Source organism: Melanotaenia boesemani, chromosome 6 (genome assembly GCF_017639745.1).
Source record: "Melanotaenia boesemani isolate fMelBoe1 chromosome 6, fMelBoe1.pri, whole genome shotgun sequence".
Taxonomy (NCBI): domain Eukaryota; kingdom Metazoa; phylum Chordata; class Actinopteri; order Atheriniformes; family Melanotaeniidae; genus Melanotaenia; species Melanotaenia boesemani.
The window spans coordinates 23655896-23676996 of NC_055687.1; the positions used below are offsets into that span (position 1 = coordinate 23655896).

Genomic DNA, 21101 nt, shown 5'->3' on the forward strand with positions numbered 1-21101 from the left:
CGGGGCGAAAACCACACTGCTCCTCCTCAATCTTAGGTTCGACTATCCGATGGACCCTCCTCTCCAGCACCCCTGAATAGACATTACCAGGGAGGCTGAGGAGTGTGATCCCCTGTAGTTTGAGCACCACCCCAGTCTGCCAGTCCAGGGGAACTGTCCCCGATGTCCACGCAATGCTGCAGGGGCGTGTCAGCCAAGACAGCCCTACAGCATCCAGAGCCTTAAGGAACTATGGGCGGACCTCATTCACCCCCCGGGCCCTGCCACCGAGGAGCTTTTTAACCACCTTAACGACCTCAGCCCCAGAAATGGGAGAGTCAGCACCAGCTACCCCAGACTCTGCTTCCTCATCGGAAGACGTGTTGGTGGGATTAAGAAGGTCTTCGAAGTATTCCCTCCACTGCCTCACAACGTCCCGAGTCGAGGTCAGCCCCCCATCCCCACTCTACACAGTGTTGACAGAGCACTGCTTTCCCCTCCTGAGCCACCGGATGGTGGACCAGAATCTCCTCAAAGCCATCTGGAAGTCATTCTCCATGGCCTCTACAAACTCCTCCCATGCCCGAGTTCTTGCCTTAGCGATGGCCGAAGCTGCGCTCTGCTTAGCCCGCCGATACCCATCAGCTGCCTCTGGAGTCCCACAGGCCAGAAGGGCCAGATAGGACTCCTTCTTCAGCTTGACGGCATCCCTTACTGCAGGTGTCCACCAACGAGTTACCACCAAGACAGGCACCAACGACCTTACGGCCACAGCTGTGGCTGGCCGCCGCGACAATAGAGGCATGGAACACAGCCCACTCGGACTCAATGTCCCCTGCCTCACCCGGGACACGGTTGAAGCTCTGCTGGAAATGGGAGTTGAAACTCTTTCGGACAGGGGACTCTGCCAGACGTTCCCAGCAGACCCTCACAACACTCTTGGGTCTGCCAGGCCTGACTGGCATCCTGCCCCACCATCTGAGCCAACTCACCACCAGGTGGTGATCAGTTGACAGCTCCACCCCTCTCTTCACCCGAGTGTCCAGAACATGCTGCCGCAAGTCCGACGATATGACTATAAAGTCGATTATCGAACTGCGGCCTAGAGTGTCCTGGTGCCAAGTGTACATGTGGACACTCTTATGTCTGAACAAGGTGTTCGTTATGGACAGTCCATGACGAGCACAGAAGTCCAGCAACAAAACACCACTCTGATTCAGATCAGGGGTGCCGTTCCTCCCAATCACGGCCCTCCAGGTCTCGCTGTCATTCCCCACGTGAGCACTGAAGTCCCCCAGCCGAATGAGGGAGTCCCCGGAAGGAGTGCTCTCCAACACCCCCTCCAAGGACTCCAAAAAGGGTGGGTACTCTGAACTGCTGTTTGGTGCATAAGCACAAACAACAGTCAGGACCTGTCCCTCCACCTGAAGGCGAAGGGAGGCTACCCTTTTGTCCACCGGCGTAAACCCCAATGTACAGGCGCCAAGTTGGGGGGCAATGAGCATGCCCACACCTGCTTGGCGCCTCTCACCAGGAGCAACTTCAGAATGGAAGAGGGTCCAGCCCCTCTCAAGAAAAGTGGTTCCAGAGCTCAAGCCGTGCGTCGAGGTGAGTCCAACTATATCTAGCCGGAACCGTTCAGCTTCGCGCACTAGCTCAGGCTCCTTCCCCGCCAGAGAGGTGACATTCCACGTCCCTAGAGGTAGCTTTTGCAGCCAAAGATCAGACCGCCAGGGTCCCCGCCTCCGGCAGCTGCGCAGCTCACACTGCACCCAACCCCTATGGCCCCTTCTGCAGGTGGTGAGCCCACGGGAGGGGAGGCCCACGTCACCCTTTCGGGCTGAGCCCGACCAGGCCCCATGGGCAAAAGCCCGGCCACCAAGCGCTTGCCTCCATGCCCCACCTCCAGGCCTGGCTCCAGAGGGGGGCACCAGTGACCCATATCCAGGCAAGGGAAACCCTGGTCCTTGCTTTGTCATCATCATAGGGGTGATTTGAGCCGCACTTTGTCTGGTCCCTCCCCAGACACCTGTTTGCCATGGGTGACCCTACCAGGGGCATGAGCCCCCTACAACATAGCCACTAGGATCGTCAGGACTTACAAACTCCTCCACCATGATAAGGCAGCGGCTCAGGGAGGAGCAATGAAAGCAGAAACAGGAAAATTCTCTGGAGCAGTTCAATTAGCTTCTTGATGCCAATAAGTCTACCTGCTGCAATGATTAAAAATAGGTCAGGAGTGTGGTCACATGTGGAAAATAAAGGATCTTTGAATACCATTCAGAAATAAAAGAAAAAAAATGGTAAGAAATGAAAAGACAATAAAAAGAGAGACTAATGTAGCTGCAAAAATAAAATGTTTTATTGTTTACTCAGGTTGACGGGCTGCATGCTTTTGAGGTGTGATTACTGTGTTTTTGGTAAACTGTCTCCTGTCTTTCACTTCCTTCCCTGCAGGCGAGGATCTCAGGACAAGTCACGGCAAGCATAAATGTTAGCCACCTGCCAAATAATTCTTAGGCTGGGGTTGCAAACTCTGTGGATTTGGTGAGCTATTGTAGCAGGATGTCTCTTTTTTACTAAGCAGCATTTCCATTTTAAAACTTCAAAGAAAAAAAAAGTCAAAAGTTGAAAAGCATGAAAGAAATATCCAAATGATGCCTAAAATAGATTGTGTATCCACTGCCAAAAATCGGATTTACCATAAATTACAAGTCATCCGGTTAACACAAAGCTATTCCTCACATTCTGATAACTTGGATAAAAATGATAACAGCAACTACATCAGTATGAAGATAGCTCCTGTGAATTCATGAACAAATCATGTAAAAATCAAGTTTATTTATAAAGCACCTCTAAAAAACAACCAAAGTGCCGAAAATTTTCTGAAGCAAAGACAATTACACAATAAAATATTTACAAAAACAGATACAGTAAAGAAACAAAAACATAAGTTTTAGGACACCCAAAGGCTTTGAAAATGAATGAGTTTTCAACTTAGCCTTTAAGATATTTATGGAAGTCTGTGATTAAGATATGAATACTGTTCCATAGCTTTGGGGCTGCTACAGAAAAAGCCGGATCACCCTTTTGTCCTCATCTTGATAAACAGAAGCATTCGACTTATAGACCTAAGACATGTAGTTTTATTCCTATTATTCATGTAGAACAATATTTTGAATGATCTTCTAAACAAATTGACAATCACTTGCGGTCATAAAATAATATTCATTTGTCTGCAGAGAACAACATTATATCTATAAATAGTATATTTTCATGGTTGAAAGTTAAAAACAGATTTTAATGTTCCTTCCAACAACAGCAACAGCAAAGTGTGGATATGTAGTTCAGGGCATTTTAAACTCAAATGCTGCTGCAGATTTTAGATGTTTCCCTGCATCAGCATGACTCAAATTTAGGGGTCGTTGTGCAAAACATGACAAGCTGCTGAATCTGTTTAATTTTACTCAGGTGTGTTTGAACATGGAAGCATCTAAAATGTGCTGGACAATGGCCCTTGAGGACTACAGCTGTAGAGCCCTGATGTAGTTTATAGTTGTGATGCTGGCTAAAATCTGTTAAATAAATAGTTGAAATTACCTGAGTGATGACAGAAAAGGTTTGTTCTGGTCCTCTGTACTTGGTCAGCCACTGCACTGTTAGACATTTTACTGGGTGGTCCTTTTTCTTGCCCAGGACCGTTATTTTTTCTTTTAAGTATAGGTGACATAATTTTATTTAATAAATCTCTTCCACCACTTCATTTCTCCTTATAAGCTGTCTGATGCGCCATGACCCCAGGATTTATTGGATCAGCAGCTCTAAAAACAACAGACCAGGAACCAGATGACAAGCTGGCTAATAACTGTGACCAGTTGGAGTAATCAGTAGGCTGTGGTCACCTTTATCTCTTGCTACCCTCATATTAACCCGCTGCTTGTTATTAACGCAGAGCTCAAGCAGAGTGTATGTGCCCAGGCACAGCTCTGAACGTGTCAACTCTCTTTGAACTTGTCCAGGTCTTTTGCTCAAGCTTATAAGACAAACAAACCATTTTGTCCTGCTAGTTGAAATGCAGCTTATTGTGTGAGTGAGTGACACAGTCATTTGGGCTGCCTGTCAGTGGAAGGGGTACTAAGATCAGCACCTCAGGTTATCTCTGAATCTTAAAAATGTGAGAATAGATTCTTTTGTGAAATTGAAAGAGAGAGAAAAAGTGTTTTAAATTCATAAGATAACGTACAATTGCAAACTTTTGTCACAACCAATGAGGCAGACAGAGAGGAAGAAGTAGGAAAGACTTATTCGGGAGTGTATATATAAGTGGATATACACTTTAAATAAGATATACACATTGTAATATTATTGCTTGCCACAGCTTTTTAACTGGTAGTTGTAGTTTTTTCCAGAGATTTAAAGATAAAACTTTTAAATATTTTATGTCACCGCTGACTCTTACTATCCATTTATCTTTTATCCACTTAAAACTTAAACATGTGTTTTTATAAACATAAATGAGGGGTTTCCTGTTTCCTGGGAGAATCCTCTACTACTCAGGAAATTATGCCTCCTCTTTGTGTCAAAGCAGCAACTGTGGTTTGTTCCTAACAATTACAGTGAAATAAAGGAAATATAAGAGATTGTGTTTAATCAGGTTTATTATCAAAAGTGATGTCTTAGCGCAAGACAGGGAGTGGTGGACAACATCAAATGATGGCTTATCTCTGCAGACATCACAGAAACAAAGGTTTAATGGCTCATTTATGTAAAGGTTTCTGCAGAATGTGCTGAGAAAATATTTAAAGGAAAATATGAAATGGCAAGAAGAAAAACAAGAAGGGCTTTGTGTCAACACTTCTCTAAATCTTCTCAGTGTCAGACCGAGTGTAATTGGTGGTTGTGATAAACAGTTTGTTGTTTTTATTCATGACATCCTACAAAGCACATCCAGATTGTACAGCAGTGACATTTGGCACATATGCAGTGAGACTGCAGAACTAAACTAGATCTGTCTGAGTCCTGAGGTGTTTTACTGCTTTTAAGGGATAAAAGGAAGACTTACAGGTTTGTTTCTCAAAGCTCTAACTTTTTCTTGCCAGTGAACTTTTGTGAGTTCATCTTTTATTTCATTAAATATTTCTTTTCTGTGTGATAGTATCTACTAAATCTGTATCACTACATCAATAGCAAGACGAAGTACCAGCAGTTTTCTTTTTTCAGATATTTGCTGTTGTGCCATGGCTTTAAAAGCTTTATGAAGTATCACAGTAGGACCATATGGTGCTGTGCTAAATGACCTGTGGATCAGCTCTATCTTGTGAGTGATGCATTTATTCAACAGAGCCACAGCTGGGATGGACAGTAAGGGTCAAAATGTAGACAGGAGGTGGATGGGCAGAATAGGAGTAGGATGAAAAAGATTGAAAAAGGGATAAAACAAGAAGGAAAAGAGGGAGGAAATAAAATAAAATGGAATAGGTAATGAGTTGAATAAAGGAAGGTCCTCAAGAGAAATGATGTGAGAAAAAAAGAGGACACAAGCACATACAGGGAGGTTCATCCATCGGTCATGGATTCAGGCGTGTCAGTCAGTTTTAGAGAAACACCTGTTAGGTGACTTTAATGGGTCTCAGTGGTATCTGACTTGGTCAAATAAAAACTGATACATCTTTTAGCAATACTAAATTATTTAGACACCAAATTACATGACGTACACCCTGTTGTACCACTGTTTACAGTGCAAGCATAAGTTAAAATGAAGTGCAATGTGACGTTTAAGCCTACAACATTACACAAGCTCAGATCTTGTAACAGCATAGCGGCTTTGTGAAGCTGCAACTAGGTTAAACGCTAACTTCAGCATGTTAACATTGCTTGATGTGGAAATGCTAATCTGAGGATATCTAACAGGCAAAATATTTTCAAAACTTTCTTTCTGGTCTTTTTCAAACATGTATATGACTTTACAACTGAGGATGATGAGATGAGCCGGAATGGAGGAAGAATTAGTGATATTCTGCTGTGGGGAAAATATACCCTTACCATCAAAAACTGCTGCTACTTTTAGAAGAAATATCCTTGCAGATATTTTTAGAAAAAAACATCCCCTACTCTCTTATATTGGTTTCTTATATACTGTCAATTTTAAGTCTCCCTACAAAAATTTCAACATAGATTAAAATAATGGAGTCAACTTAGCCATAATCCTTTTCCCCATCTTTTTGAGTCATTTTTTTTTGTGATATTTTCACTTACAGTTTCATTTTAGGGTCTAGATGGATGCCCTGATATGATCTTTAAGCCCATTTTGATATAAAGCAGAGCTCATAATTGGATCAATGTCAGCAAGCTTCCCAGTCCCTGAAGCAGCAGAGAAATCCCAAATCATAACACTTTCTCCACCATGCCTTACAGCAGGTTGTTTTCTTCATATTCTGTCTTTTGTCTGCAACAAAGTCACTGGTTGTTACTGTGGACAAACAACTCTAACTTTGATCCATCTATCTAGAGCACATTAATACAGGAATCTTGGTTTTAAGTTGTATTTGGTTGAGTGACAAATCACTTGCTGTAATCTTGCTGTTTCCCAGCATACCTTTCATTTAGATTTGGTTTTAAAAAAGACAGGTTTCACTTATAAGAGTCTAATACTGTGGTCACTGGGACACAATATGGAAGTCATGGTGAAGTGGATGATTTCTCTTTTTATGTCAAATAACTACAATATTGTTTAATTTTGGGATTTCCTCTTTAAAATAGAACCTTTACAAATCACCCAGCTTTGATGGTAACTTCGATGTTACATTTATACACTACAATGTGGATAAAAGTGTTGATTCAACCAACCAACACTAACTGGCAGAACTGCTAAAGGAGAAGGGAGAATTAAAAACTGAAATCATGAAACAACTAAGGCACAGACTTAAAAAGTGCTGCAGTTCAGGAAGATTATATTTACTTGCATGTAGTGTCTATTGTGCTGCCTTTGATTGTTGTGTGGTCTGCTGCAAAGGGGTAAGAGATAAAAGGGAAGAGGATGACATAAGGACAGGATGGGAGGAAGAGGAGGAAGGACAGAGAATCCTTATCCACCTGATTATAGTGCTTATGGCATCTGGACAGTTGTTTGGATAAGGTGTATGTGTATTTCATTTCTTTGTGTGAGTGTGTGCCCAAGGGACACACCTGGAGTGAAGCTATTCAGCGTTTCAACTCAGCCAGCCGCTGGCATATTTCACCAGCCTCTGTTTCCCATGACTCCCATTCTTCACAAAGCCTCTACAGCAGCAGAGGAGCTGAGTGTATGAACAGAATTACATAGTAAACTCAGTCTTTTTTTTTTCCAACCCTGACGGATGAAACCACTGGTTTGTAACACGCCGTTTTAGGAATAGTTCAACATGTTTGAGAATTCTGCTTACTTGTAGAGAGTTGAAAAGCTGATGTTTACTTCTTTTATTTATGGCAAGCAGATGGTCAGCATAGCAATAAACCCTAGAAACACCCTGGCACAGCCTTAAAACTACAAGTTGCAATTTTGTATACATTTCTGCACTAATTAAACAGAATATTTTACTGGGGTTATTTATGCTTTGTCCATCTGCATGTTTACCTCAATTTATTTTCTTTAGGCTAATCCAAACTGCAGTCAATTGTCAACTGATTTGATATTTTTGGGCTATTTGAACCACTTGCTGGATGCAGCCATTAAACCTCTGGTATCATTACAGCTTACATTTCTTAATCTGGTTTGTACCCAGCTACCCTAAGTATTTATGGACAAAGTGGAATCACCAGGAACTGATTAATATAATATGGAAAACCATTGCACATGAAGAGGGTTGTTTTATATTTGTTTTTAGTAGGATTTTCTAAATCTTATAAATAAAACCATTCTTAATTTTTCAGGAATTCTCTTCAGTGAACACAATTAAGAAGAGGTAGCTTCTAACGTCTTCTTGAAATTCCAACTTTATGGTGTGTCATTGCGCCTTTAACATCTAAGCTGGCCGCGCAGTGGGACATGGTCAGACACCTGCTCCGAGCGCACCGAACAATCCTCACGTTGACTTTTGTTTTCTAGCTTATACAAGTCAACACACAACCAACTTTCAGTTATGAACGCTTGGGTCTCATAAAGCTGCAGTCACAGATATGTCCTCCGCGACAGGTCCCACCAAGGGACGACAACCGACTTGAAACACGCGGGTTGGCGGAGGAGCAGTTTCTGCGCATCGCCTCGCATCGTCTGTTTCAGTCTGTATGAGATGTACCCGGACGGAGGGAAGGCTTCAGGCAGAGAGGAATAGCCGGAGGGAGGGATGGCTGAATAACGAGGCGAGAAACACCCACTCCGGACTGACCGAATTGTATCCGGAGAGAAGGAGTGAGAGAAAGAAAAGCCCGAGGAAGAAGAGGGCAGAATAGAAAGAGGGGCGCTTCGGGAAGCAGCAGTAGCACTCGTCTTTGGTATTCAAAGGATTTCCTTTGGGGATAAAAAGGACACCTTGAATTAATGACTGGAAAGGTACGAAAGACTATTTTATTCATTGCGCGTGTGGCTGAATCGGTCTCAGGTGTGCTGCGCTGGAGTGTTTCCAACGCAACCTGTTAATTAGTATAAATCTGATAGTTTGTCTCAATTCTTGCGTGGAAGCTTCATTAAAATCAATCAGCAGTACTTTAAAATGAGCTTTGGTCGATGAATGAAATCTGCAGGTAGGTGGAAAAGGTGTAAAAAAAGTTTAAATTTTGATTACAACAGTAGAATTTGCTCTCTTTATGTAAATGAGACGAGTGTCTGCAGTCTTTTATGTAATCAAATGCAGTATGCGTGCAAAATGTGGCAGCTTCAAAAGAAAGTGCACTTAGCAAATAAACTGATTAAACTGCAATTAATGTGACGCTTTGACTACGTTTTGCATTGACTAATTAACCAGTGTAAAAGTTGCTCTTGTATAGCAATAAAAATGATGCAGTGTCAGTACAAGAGAAACTTTTGCATTATGTTTTGGGCTAAATATTTAGAGAAAAAGACTAGGTATACAACGAAACTTGCTCTGGACAGCATCAATTTTGTATGATTACCTCATTTGTGTGCATGTAGTAATAAACTCTTTGTGTTTAATCCTTTTCATTTTCTTCTTCATGTCTATTGCCTGATCTGCAAGAAGGAAAAACATGAAAACCTCAAGGCATATCCTGGAGTATTTAAACCCAATGGAAATGCACTGTAATCTTTCTGATCTGTTGGCTATTTCTGAGTTGAAGGAGCCCAGCCCTACCATACATCTGGGTTACAGCTGTCATTGAAATTAGAACAACCTTTGCCTTATAGAGCTGATTTATTAATGTGACGATCAGCCAGATGTACTGGCAAGAGAAGAGACACATGATAAATGTCTTTAATGTGTCCATCCTTCCTGCCATAATGAGAGGCAGACTGAAGAGGTGGCAAAGGAGAGGATTTAGAGAACAAGAAGTGAACAATGAAAGGAGGAGATGAAATAAGGAGGAGAGGTGCTGTCATGTTTGCTCTTTTTGTCCCACAATGGCACTCATCAGATGTTCCCTCTCTGGACTGTCAATCACCCTGTGCTCGCTCTCTCTGTTACTTTGCCTTCTATCTGCTTTTTCCTGTCAGGTCTTTTGTTAATGTTCTCCTCTCTTCTCTCCTCTTTTCTCATTTTCGTCTCCTCTTTTCTCTAAAACAAAGTCCTCCACTGTTTCACCCTCTGCCTGCTCTGTGTAGGCGGGAGGCTTTGGCACTGGTCTGTGGTCAGTCCAGACAGCAGGCTGCTGCACTGTAATTGTAAAAGAAATTGGATTAGAGACATAACTAACTGATTCCAGATCAGTGAGTTGGAGTTGTGTGGGTAAAGTTCGACCCACAGAGTCTTTCATCAGCTGAATGGCATTCTTGGTTTTTCTTGTACTGTTCCTCTTTGTTTTCCTTGCCTTTCATTTTCATCCTTCCTTCACTTATTCAGTGTTATCTGTTTTATCTCAATACAGGTCTAGAACTGCTGGTTATTAGGATGTTGTTGACGGAACAGGTCAGGTGGTGTTTGTGGGCTCCACTGGTGTTACTGGCCCTCACTTCCTGTTACCCCAGTGAGGCTCAACGTGATGGTAAGTGCGTTTTTGTGTTTTCCAAACTTCCTCCTCTCATTCTACATCTACTTTCACTGTACTTCCACCTGTCTGATCTCCCTGATACACACCATCCAAATCCAGAATCTTGGTCATCCATTCTCATCCTATCCACGCACCCCCACTACTTTCTCTTTTTCTCCTCCAAGCCTACATCCTCTCCTCTTTAACCCACCACCCTCCATCTCTTTTTTGTCTTTCCCTCATCTGGCCCCTTTCAGTCTCCTCCTCCACCATTTCCACCTTACTCTGCCTATTGTCATCTCTCTGTTTGATGCACATGCTCAGATCTAATCAGATCACATCATGCTCAGGATCATATCGCTCACATCGTTATGCCATTTCACCCTGGCAGCGTAGCAGTTTTTGCAACCCTGCTGCCAAAGCTGCCACGCTTCAGAGGGGGTTTCAATGAATGTGCTGTAAAAGTGTGCCGCACAATATTTAACACTTCAGTGTGTTGTGGAATTACATCAACAAACCTGATTTAATCAAACTAATCCTTTTTCAACTAGTGGGTTGTTTGTGCAGATTGTTGATCGTGGTTGTTATAAGTCTGGTTGTGTTGAAAAAATAACTTTAGAGGTTTCAGAGGTGCATTATCCAGTAGTCCTTTTTAGTCATGTGACTAACACCAGGAGATCACATGACACATGTTGGATGCTCGCATTTTTGTGATATCTCTGTGTTGTTTGAGTGACAAAATTCATAGTTTATGTTTTTATTGAGTACTTAAGAGTGAGTGTGAGAGGCAAAACGATATGGTAGTAGTAGTAGTTATCTAAAATTGAGACAGGGGGACATTTCAACATTCAGCTGATCCTCCATACTTGAGTTCTTGTGCATTTGTGTTTATGGTTGTGTGTGTGTTGCTTACATTCCCTCCAGGATGTGGTTATTGAAGCAGGAAAGCAGCAACTGTTCATTAGAGCATCACTTCACAAAATCCTGAAGTTGATTAAATTTAGTTACCCACATGTAAGACAATTCTTTTAGTAATTAATGTAATTACATTTTTAAAAAATAGTATATTAATTAAATGGTCTTCCAGAGGTGCATAGTTTTTAGTTTAGTTTTTTTTTGTTATTATTATTAGCTTTGAATGTATCAGTGTGTGGCTGGATTACAGGTTTATCAGTGGGATCCTTAATCAGCAGTGATTGCTTTGAAGTGAAAGTAGTTTTCTGTTTCCTGTTCTTATTTTTCATTCTTTGCTCTTTCCCCTTTCTTTCCCTAATACTCTATGGCTTCATACTCTTTGCTAGGTTAGCTCTTGTTCAATCCGTTCACTGGGGAGCATGCAATAACCATTTTTGCCCCATCTGTCCCTGTAAGCTGCAACATCTGGTTGCAGGGTTACAGTTTGAGGATTAAAGTGTTTGTTTATACAACTGAAAAGTCTGGATATTGTCAGGAACACCCACCAAAACAGTGGGGCAGTCCAAGAAGATTTTTTTCAGAGCATGAAATAGTGGAAATCATCTGGAATTAAGGCCAAAGATGCAATGTTTCAAATATTACTTCTCTGATTCATGTTTTTTGTAGTCTGCAAAATAGTTGTCTACAAAGTAATGTTTATATGTGTATATATATATATATATATATATATATATATATATATTCTTTGCTAAATATGCTGATGATAGCATTCTTTCCACATTATTCTAAGATGGTGTGATTTCCTTCTCATGCTTATAATCAATGTTTATTATTTCAGTTGCAAGAATCCTTTCTCCTGACCAAGTTGTTTGAGCTTCTGTAGACACAAATATTTAGCTATAACTTTGCAGATGCAAGGCGCCAAGGCAGAGGTTATGTTTTCAGCAGTGTTGGTTTGTCTGTCTGTTAGCAACATAACTCAAGAAGTAATGGACTGATTTTGATGACACTTTCAGGAAATTTTAGAAAAGGAATAAGGAACAAGTGATTAGATTTATGGGGATTTTTTTAAAGGATTCTTTACAGGCGCAGGGCAGGTGCAAACATCTGGGAACATCTGGGAACTTTTTCACATCCAGGTCTTTCACCAGTGAAAGCCAGAGATTGCTAATAGACCACTGGATTTTCACTGTCAATCCTCAGAGATTTTCTTAGACTTTTGTAGAGTTTTAAATATGCTGAAAAGTTTTGTTGTGGTGGGCTGCCATAAACATAGTTGTTCCACAGACAAAAAGAGATCATTCTTTGAGTTACTGAAGACACAAAAGCCCAGAAAGATGTGATAACTGGCTAGCGATCAAGCTGGTTAATGCCGATGACCTTGGAGTTCATCAAAATATTCAAGAAGTAGTTCAGATCATTTTGTGGCTCGTGAATAAAACATTTATTATGATATTACTGTTTAAAACTTATGGTTGTTTCGGTATCGATGCCAAAAAATACCATGAAATGCCTGGCAGCAGTAACAATAACAAATGTATGTTGGTTTTTGTGAAGTTCTCAGTGTTTCTTATTAGCAGCTCCTGCAATGTGTCGGTGGCTAGAGATGAGGGTGTTCATTCAGTCCTACTGCCACTAGCTTCGCCTCATATCTTTTTCTAGCCTTGACACTGTGGGTATCAGTATAACTGCATGACATTATGGATAATTTTATATCAAACGCCAATGGAAAAAACTTAAAACTATAACAAGTTGCACACTTCAACACGGATGCTGGTATGATACAAACTTTCACCAGCAAGCTTTTCATGGTCACGTGACCACCAGGTTGTGACATAGGTTTGCACCTGCCCATGGGGAGATTTTACTATTAGAGCTTCTAAATAAAAACTACAGGTAATGCCCACAATCACTGGCAAAAAAAAAAAAAAAAAAAAAGAATTACAATGGTTTGGTGGAGGTCTGAATGCTTCTATCACTTTTTGCTTAATACATGCCTGACCTGCATTTAGCTGCTTCTCACAGTCAGCAGAGATTCCAGTTTGCAGAGTCATTCGTTTATTCAACCTAAATCCGAGTGTTATGCTGTATTAGATCCATTAACTACGGATGGAGATATCGATACGCTGGAGTTGATACTTTGATACTTGCCAGTCAAAATATCGGATTCTTTTTGAATATCGAGATACCACTCTGCTGATACAAAAACTTGCCATTTGTTTTCACTTCTGAGAGTTTTGATAATAAAACTATGCAAAGCACAGCCAGTGTATTCCCTCTGTGTCACATGGTAATGGTAGCCTATCAGATGTTATGATGATGCTGCTACTGTTAGTGATGATGATGTTTTGTTTGATATTTTTACTGGTTTAATGCAGGTTATCGCTCATTATGTTTTAGAATATTTATATATTTTTACATTTCATAAACATGAATAATGTATTATTCTGTAGTTTTATTATTTATCATTTAAAAAATTATTTGATTATTTTAGTTTAATTTACTCATCAGTAAAATGTATTATTGTTTTAAAAGCATTTCTTGTGTAAAAGTCAGGAGATTACCCAAAAATATGTGGATTCATTCTCTATGACTCATTAATAATTTAGTAAATCTTTCATGATTATTTGTCCAACAGTTTTTGAGATATTTTATTTAATAAGTTAATAAGTCTTGACCCTGCCATATCTGTTAAATAAGCTACACAGAGTAAATTCAGTCCACAGCAACACCATGACCTCTTATCCACACAGTCTCACGAGAAAATGTGCAGTGTATGCTTTTATCTACATATCCCAAAATGGAAAATGTGACAATAAAGGCACAGATATTGTGAGATCTGAAATTTTTATTTTGTTGTTTCGCATAAGGAAACATTCATGGGATGTGATGCCAAACTCTAACCCTTGTATCTATTAATACTTTATCCAAATCATGCTTTAAAAATATCCTTAACCACGTTTTAACTAATATCTCACCTAAAACATATTTTACAGCGAAGGTGAAAAGTAGAAAGTTTTTGAAGGGGTCCTGTTACGTCCCGTTTCAGGGGTATGAGTGGGGCGCAACATAAAAGACAGTGGTGGACAGGTGTATAAGTAAAACACAGCATTTTATTGTGGTGAGTATAAATAAGGGATAAAACAGGAAGTCAAACCTAACCAAGTGTTGGGGTTAGAGGAACTGCTGAAAGAAAAGCCAAAATGTTATTATTAAAACCTTACACAAAATCTGCTGGATTAACCAAAAGATAAACAAAAGAGTGCGCATAAACCAGCGAACTTAACTAAATAACAAAAGTGCAGCAGTTCCAATAAACTAAATGAACACAATCACCAACAAATAGCCTAACCTAGCCCAACACAACACAAACAAAAGTTAAACACCAAGGTTAACTGAAAGGCAGAACTCATAGTAACCCGAAGCGAAACTCAAACCTAAACTGTGTGTATAACAAAGGTAAGCCCAAACTAACCAGACTATTAATATATCCCCAAGGGAAACACGAACAGCCAGGTTTAACCCTGCTGTGAATATGAAATAGTCTAACATAAAAGGCTACCATTTAGCACAGCAAACACACAGAAGAGCAACACCACCATAATTTTGTCAGAGTGAGGGGAAGCAGCCTGTGCTGTCTAGCTTCTCCCTCCTGAATGAACTCTGCGGCAGCCCTTTATGTCCGGGACTCCACCAAGCTGCCGTATGATTGGCTGGGCGTTGAGCCAATCAGCGGGAAGGAGACCGGGGTGCGTCTGATCCAGACACTCTGAACAGACCTCCGGGCCAGGCAATTACCTGCAGGATGAGCCACAACTGCCTGCAATGAGCAGCAGCCGTAACAGGTCCAAAAGGAACAAGATCTGGAGAGGTTTGAACTCAGTTGTCTGGAGGGACAATCTGGTGGTGTACTGCCACCACCTCCTACCTCCTTGTAATTGTTTTTGAACATGGTATAGTTGTGCAATATTGTTTTTCCAACAGTATCACTAAATGCAAAATGTTGAGATGTTACAGTTTTAAAAGAAAATGTAGGCCTGTAATTGTCGGCCTTGAAAAGGTAGTACCTCAGCATTTTTTTATGATGCATGGCAGATCCATGTAGTGCAGAATGTAGGCATGTTACCATTTTAAGAGGCAGAATTAGGGCTATAACCCATGATTATTATATTGTGATTATTTAAGATGATTGTGGTCATGACTGAATAATCATAATAATCTTCATTCATTTTTGTGAAAACAGCTGGAGAAAAAGTGACATAAGTTACATTGTTTTCCACCATTTAATAGAACTGAGTGACTTGTGTTTTGAGATTGGTGCCTTTAATTGGCATTGTTGGTGCTGTTACTTATTAAATTAATACCAGCTTTTAGTTTATTAATGGCTTAAAAACAGAGAACAAATTTTTAGACTGAGTCTTGGAAATTATCACTGGCTTATAAGTCTGTTTGGATGAAAACTACCCCCTATGTCCTATCAATCATTTTGTCCGGTTGTAATGTGGAGTCCTTTTCATGAATAAGTTCTTTTTAGGAGACTGGATTTAGACACGTTACATAGTCTTTATTGTGCTTCAGTGCTACATTGTCTGACCTGTGGGAACGGCTCTAAGACTGTTCTCACTGAAGAAATTGAGCAGTGTGCAACAGAGGGGATTGTTTCTTCTTTTTTTTTCCACCTCCTTTTTCCTCTCTGTGTCTTTGGCTTTGAAAAATATTGAAAAGGGAAATGTAAATTTTGTTCTGAGCTCATCTTGCAATGAGTGACCGAACACTCTTGGCTGCTGTTTTCATTTTAGCAGTAAAAACAGCAGGAAAAATGGCAGAAAGAAACAGACGAACTCTGACCTCATTCTCAGAAAGAAAGGGAGAAAAACCCAGGAAAGTCAGTGTTAATGAAACATTTATCACATTTATATACAGTATATGTGCAGTCCTGGGTAAGTGGGTAACTGTAAAGATGGTAAATGTGTGTGTGGGTGTGTTAGTATGTGTCTGTGTCATTGCATGTGCTTACTCAGATAATTAATTATTGTGATTCATTTTGTTGTTTGGCCGACAACTTGGATCAATGCTGTGCTTCAAGAAACATCTCAACAGATTTTGTTCTCAAATGTACATTTGCAAAGACATAGCACGTTTTTGCGTTTGTGTGTGTGTTAAGTGTATGGTTAAAGGGCGGCTTGGTGAATTAGTATGAATGAGAGCATTGTCCAGTAATTTCACTTATAATGACAAGGGGAGAAGCCAATGATGAGATTCATAAACCAAAGAAAGATGCAACAACCTGTTTGGAATTTAAAAGTGATAAATTATCCAAACCTCAGCTGCTGTCACCCCTCTCCTGTCCTCAGCTGCTGCTGATGTTAATCCAACTTGACATTATCATCAGCCACTTCAGATTGGATGGAGCACTGAATTGTAGATGTGATGATAAGGAGGTGTTCAGCGTTTCTGTGATTGTAAATAAACATAATCCACTTAAATGGGAAATAAGCTGATGAAGATTTCAAGAAGCATGAATGTTTGAGAAGAAATTTTAGAGGAACTAATGGGGTAAAAAAAATTGCATGACTGGTTAGCCTACAACGTCTTCCACAATGTCTAGTTCACTCCACTTCCTGTAGTGTTTTATTAAAGTGTGATTTTGTGGGATATTATCAAAGGACTCAAATGACTCCGGGTTGAGCAGAGGTGATTGTACAGTTGTATAAAACACCTGCTTAATAACTAAGAACAGCTGTATTGGTTAGAAAAGTTTTTTTTCTCAAAAAGAAATTGAACTCATTGAGACAGTTTAACTGAATCAGTTGAGTATTGATTGAACTTATGTGCAGTACTAAAAAGCCGATATCCAATCATTCTAAAAAGTTTGATATATTCCTCATACATGTTTTGCTGAAGAGTTTGTGGTGATCTGGACTTAAATGTTTTTTGCTGAAATACCCTCCTGAATATTCTTCCTGTTTAACATCAATCATCTTCTGCAGAGTATTTTTCACTTTTGGTTGGTAGGCATTGATAATATAGCCTCTTTCAACAGACTGCGCATGGGGATGGATCATAGAACACACTCATGGTATTCAGCCACTCCTTAAGAGAGATTTTAGATGCATATGCAAATTCAGACACATACATATGTTGCAAAGAGGTGAGTGCTGAAAGAAAAAGGCATCACTTACACAGGTATTGGATGAAATGGTGCAAAAAGGCGTTAAGTCACTAGAAGTGGAGGGTAGGAAAGGATAAGATAATAAAATGAAATGATAAAAGAGCAGAAGAGAGGGAAGATGAGAGGTAGAGAATAGTTTAAGTCCAAAGATGAGAAGAGAAGATGTGATAAAAGAGAGAGGTGTTCCATGAGAGCAGCAGAGGAGATAAAAAGAGTGGCGAGGTGGTGGATTCACATTAAGTGCTATATCGGTGAGCAGAATAGTTTATGTACAAATGAGATGCTGAACACTGAAAAATGCGTGCTGCAGTCCACACATGCACGCTTAGACACACTCCCCCCACCTACCTCATGTACAATACAGTATAACTATCTTGTGGTGACAGCGCAAGCCAACAGTTGTCATCCATAAATCCTGTGCATTAGCAAAGCTACTGTAGCCTGAATACTTACTGTTGAGCCAGTACCAGGCTTATCTGCTGAGAGCAGAGGAGAGAGAAAGGTATAAAAAGGAACTTAAATGATAGAAGGAAGAGTGAAGAAGAAAAAGACATTGGAAAGATGATCAAAGAAAAGATGGAAGCATCAAAATTTGACAAAAATAGAGCAGAAAGAAGAAATGAGAAAACAAAGTAAAAAGATGTAAGGAAAAGAAAAGATAAAAAATAGACTGGAAGAGAGCAGAGAAGTATATGTTTGATTAAAAAGATGAGAGTGAAGTGGAATAGAGAAATTGTTAAGTAATTAGTAAATGATTGAAAAAGAAGATGAGGAAGAAGCTGGATGGAAAAAAGGCCAATATTGATTGAATGGTTAGTCAAATCTAGAGAGGGGAAGAGGAAACTTGTAGTTGTGGTTGAAATGGGACTGAGGGGAGAGAGGGAGATTAATTTGACTGCAAGCATTAACTCATTTAGGAGGAATCTCTGCTAGCTTTCACTACTCTTAATCCTGGAGTAAGTCATCCCTTCTCAAACTGGTGTATCATGCTGTGCTCTTTTTTTCTCAGATAATTCCTGTTCACATTGGGCCTCCAGCTAAAAGCCTTCTCTGTTTCACTGTCTCTACAGGAGATAACTCAAGCTCAGATTTGAAATTGGACCATTAAAATTAGAGTTCAACTTCATGATCTGAGAACATGTTAAATACAGTTTTTGGAAGGATTTGCATAATTTTCATACTGGGGATTTTTCATATTTCTCATTGAGGACTCAGTGGCTCTGATTATTTCCTAGAGCTAATTTTTTTCTGCATTTGGTACCTGATGAAAGATTTATGCGAGTAGGTGTCGAGAACTCGTTGATTCCTTTCAGGTAAGTTTCTCTGCCCATGTGCCGAACACACAGTAAGTTTCAGACAGGTCTGAACTATTCATCCAGTGCTGGTGCAGTTTCCATGGAGCATATTATTGTAATATAAAGATAGGTGATGGTGACAGTGTTTCACAAAACAGGTTGGCACTTAGGATCACAGAGACGGAGTGTGAAATGTGGAGTTTTTGCATGATATTTATGGCTGTACGACGGTAAACAAGAACAGACGTGTCGGATTGTGAAAGGTAATTTATATTGGATGCCCTCATGTTCTGTCAGCATCCACAGCTTTATGCACAATCATTAATCATAGTTGCTGTCTCTGGTATTGCATCTAACTTACATAGTAGGTCTTGACATACAGGGTTATAGCTGGCTCATTCTGTTTTCACATTCTTTCCTTATACCTATAATTTCGTACATGTATGTGTGTTCATTAACATGGAAAGCAAAGGTAGAGGTACTCAAGACAATTTTCACCTGGTTATTAGAACTCTGTCTGCCAACTCATTTCATATAATATCAGACACGATAAATGATATAAAAGTAATAAGCTACTTGACTCTGTTATGCACTTCAAATTATTCATAGATCCTTATTGTGTGGGATAATTATACCTTTTCATGCTATGCATTTTGAATATTAGATAGGTTGTCTGGTGTGACTACTTAAGTAAAGCAGCAAGCGAGATATAAAATTCTGAATAGGTGCTCCGTGTCTGTGAGGTTCGGATCATGAAATGTTCAAAAAGTTGTTTTTATTTGATAACTTAAGAATGGATTTATTTTTCCTTTCATGGCTTTTTATTTCAGAGTTGGGTCTTGACAGTAACTTGTGAAGCAATACCGTGTCTGGAAAAGTTATCAAATACTAAATTAAAAATCTCACAAGATTGTAAAGATCACATTATAACTTAAAAATGCATTACTTATGGAGTCAGTTCTTTGAATCAGTCTGACTGTACATGAACTGGTAGTTACAAAGGCCTGCAGTTTGAACTTTTCTACTTATAAAAATATAATTTTGACTATTTATTACCTTGTTTGTGGCCTTAATGGGATTTCTCACAAAGAGAGATGAAAGTCTGTTCCCATTTGTGGTTGAAAATCATGAACAGCACTCCTTTGGCTTGTCTACATCATATCACCTGTGTTTGTGTGTTTCTACTTCACTCTGAACCCAGTCATTAAAGTGCTTACTGATTTAAAGTAACTGATGGATAAGTGTTTATACACTGAGGGATTATTTGAGTCTGTAGTTAATTGTTAGCATGACTTTTTTTTTTTTTTTTGGGTTGTATTGTTAATTGCAGTGACTATATCCAAAGGCAATACAGATAAATCTATCAAGCATGCAATGAAAAGAAATAAAGAGTAAGAAAGTAAAGTGATAATGTCATGAACTCATTTTTATTGAGGTGGAGTCATAATATATTTCAAATAATTCTTCAAAATGTAACATTTTCTGTACAGTTTTGAATGCTCTGGAGGAATATTCTTTTTAATATGTTCTTGAGTGTAAAGTGGTGCCAAGACTCATGCTTTTGAATCAATTTTCGCAGTGACATTTTTCAAGTGAAATGTCAGACAATTTATAATTCTATTTTTAAAAGCATGGCTGCAGCCCCAAGCTGATTTGAGCAAAACTATGATTAACACAATTCATTCTCTGTTAACAAGCTATTGTAAATATTCTCTTTAATTGTTTTATCCATGTCTACACATTTAAATATTTGTTCTAATCCAATATTAGTTTGCTACTGCATTTATTTTTCCATCTATTACTTGTTTAATTACAATAGATTTTTTGGATAACATTTCATTTATCAAAACTTTAATTATTTAACAGAACTGCATTAAGGACTTCCCTGTTCTTTTCATATTCTGCTTTTCAGTCTTTGGTTGTCTGCCTGCCTGTAGATTAGAATCAGTCTTCTGCCTCTCTGACACCGTTTGTATCTACAGAATGTGCTATCTGTGTTTCTGACAGCAGTCTGCAGAAGCTTAAGCAGAGTAGCTGCTGTCACTTTCAGCAGTCCAGTACAGACGTGTTTCCTTTGACAGAGGGTGCAGAGTTTAATGAGCTGCTAAGGATGTTACACTTGTCCTTTCTTCCTTATATGTAGATCAGAAATGAACACATAGACTCACATTGTTTCTTTTAATGCATCTTGATTAGTTTGTTACACAGACTGTATGAAAGATGTACCCAATGTGTTTGATCAAACTAAAAATGAAATCAATTAGTGTTTTAGTGTGGTATACCGCTGATGGTTGCTCTGTGCTGGCTCCAATAGACTCTTACTTAAGAAATCAATAAATTCTTCCCACAAGTTCTTCCCACAAAGTCATTATTGAATCTTTTCTCTGTTCCTGAGTGTGCTGGTGGTCTTTCTACAAGTAATTCCAAAGCAGGAGAGAAAACTGCACTACTGTGAACATCTAGAGCATTGTGTGATGTGACAGCTGTAACTGCATCATGGGTGAAGTTAATCTCATCCAGTGTGCTACTGATGCAAGATGGACAGCTGTGTGACTTCCTTTAAGTTCTTAGTACACAGGCTATAACTTTCAAATTCCCATGAGTTTGAAATGCAGTGAGCTGGA

The 21101-nt window shown here is 39.6% G+C and overlaps 1 protein-coding gene across 1 annotated transcript in view; it reads left to right on the forward strand.

Moving 5' to 3' along the window:
* The first annotated feature begins 8051 nt into the window (after nt 1-8051).
* Nucleotides 8052-21101, forward strand: part of col14a1a (collagen, type XIV, alpha 1a) — a 119841-nt gene continuing 106791 nt past the window's right edge. The window contains exons 1-2 of the mRNA XM_041988851.1: nt 8052-8506; nt 9994-10110. Of these exons, the coding sequence (XP_041844785.1) occupies nt 10017-10110 (94 nt within the window). The 5' untranslated portion in view covers nt 8052-8506; nt 9994-10016. The remainder of the gene's footprint in view (nt 8507-9993; nt 10111-21101) is intronic.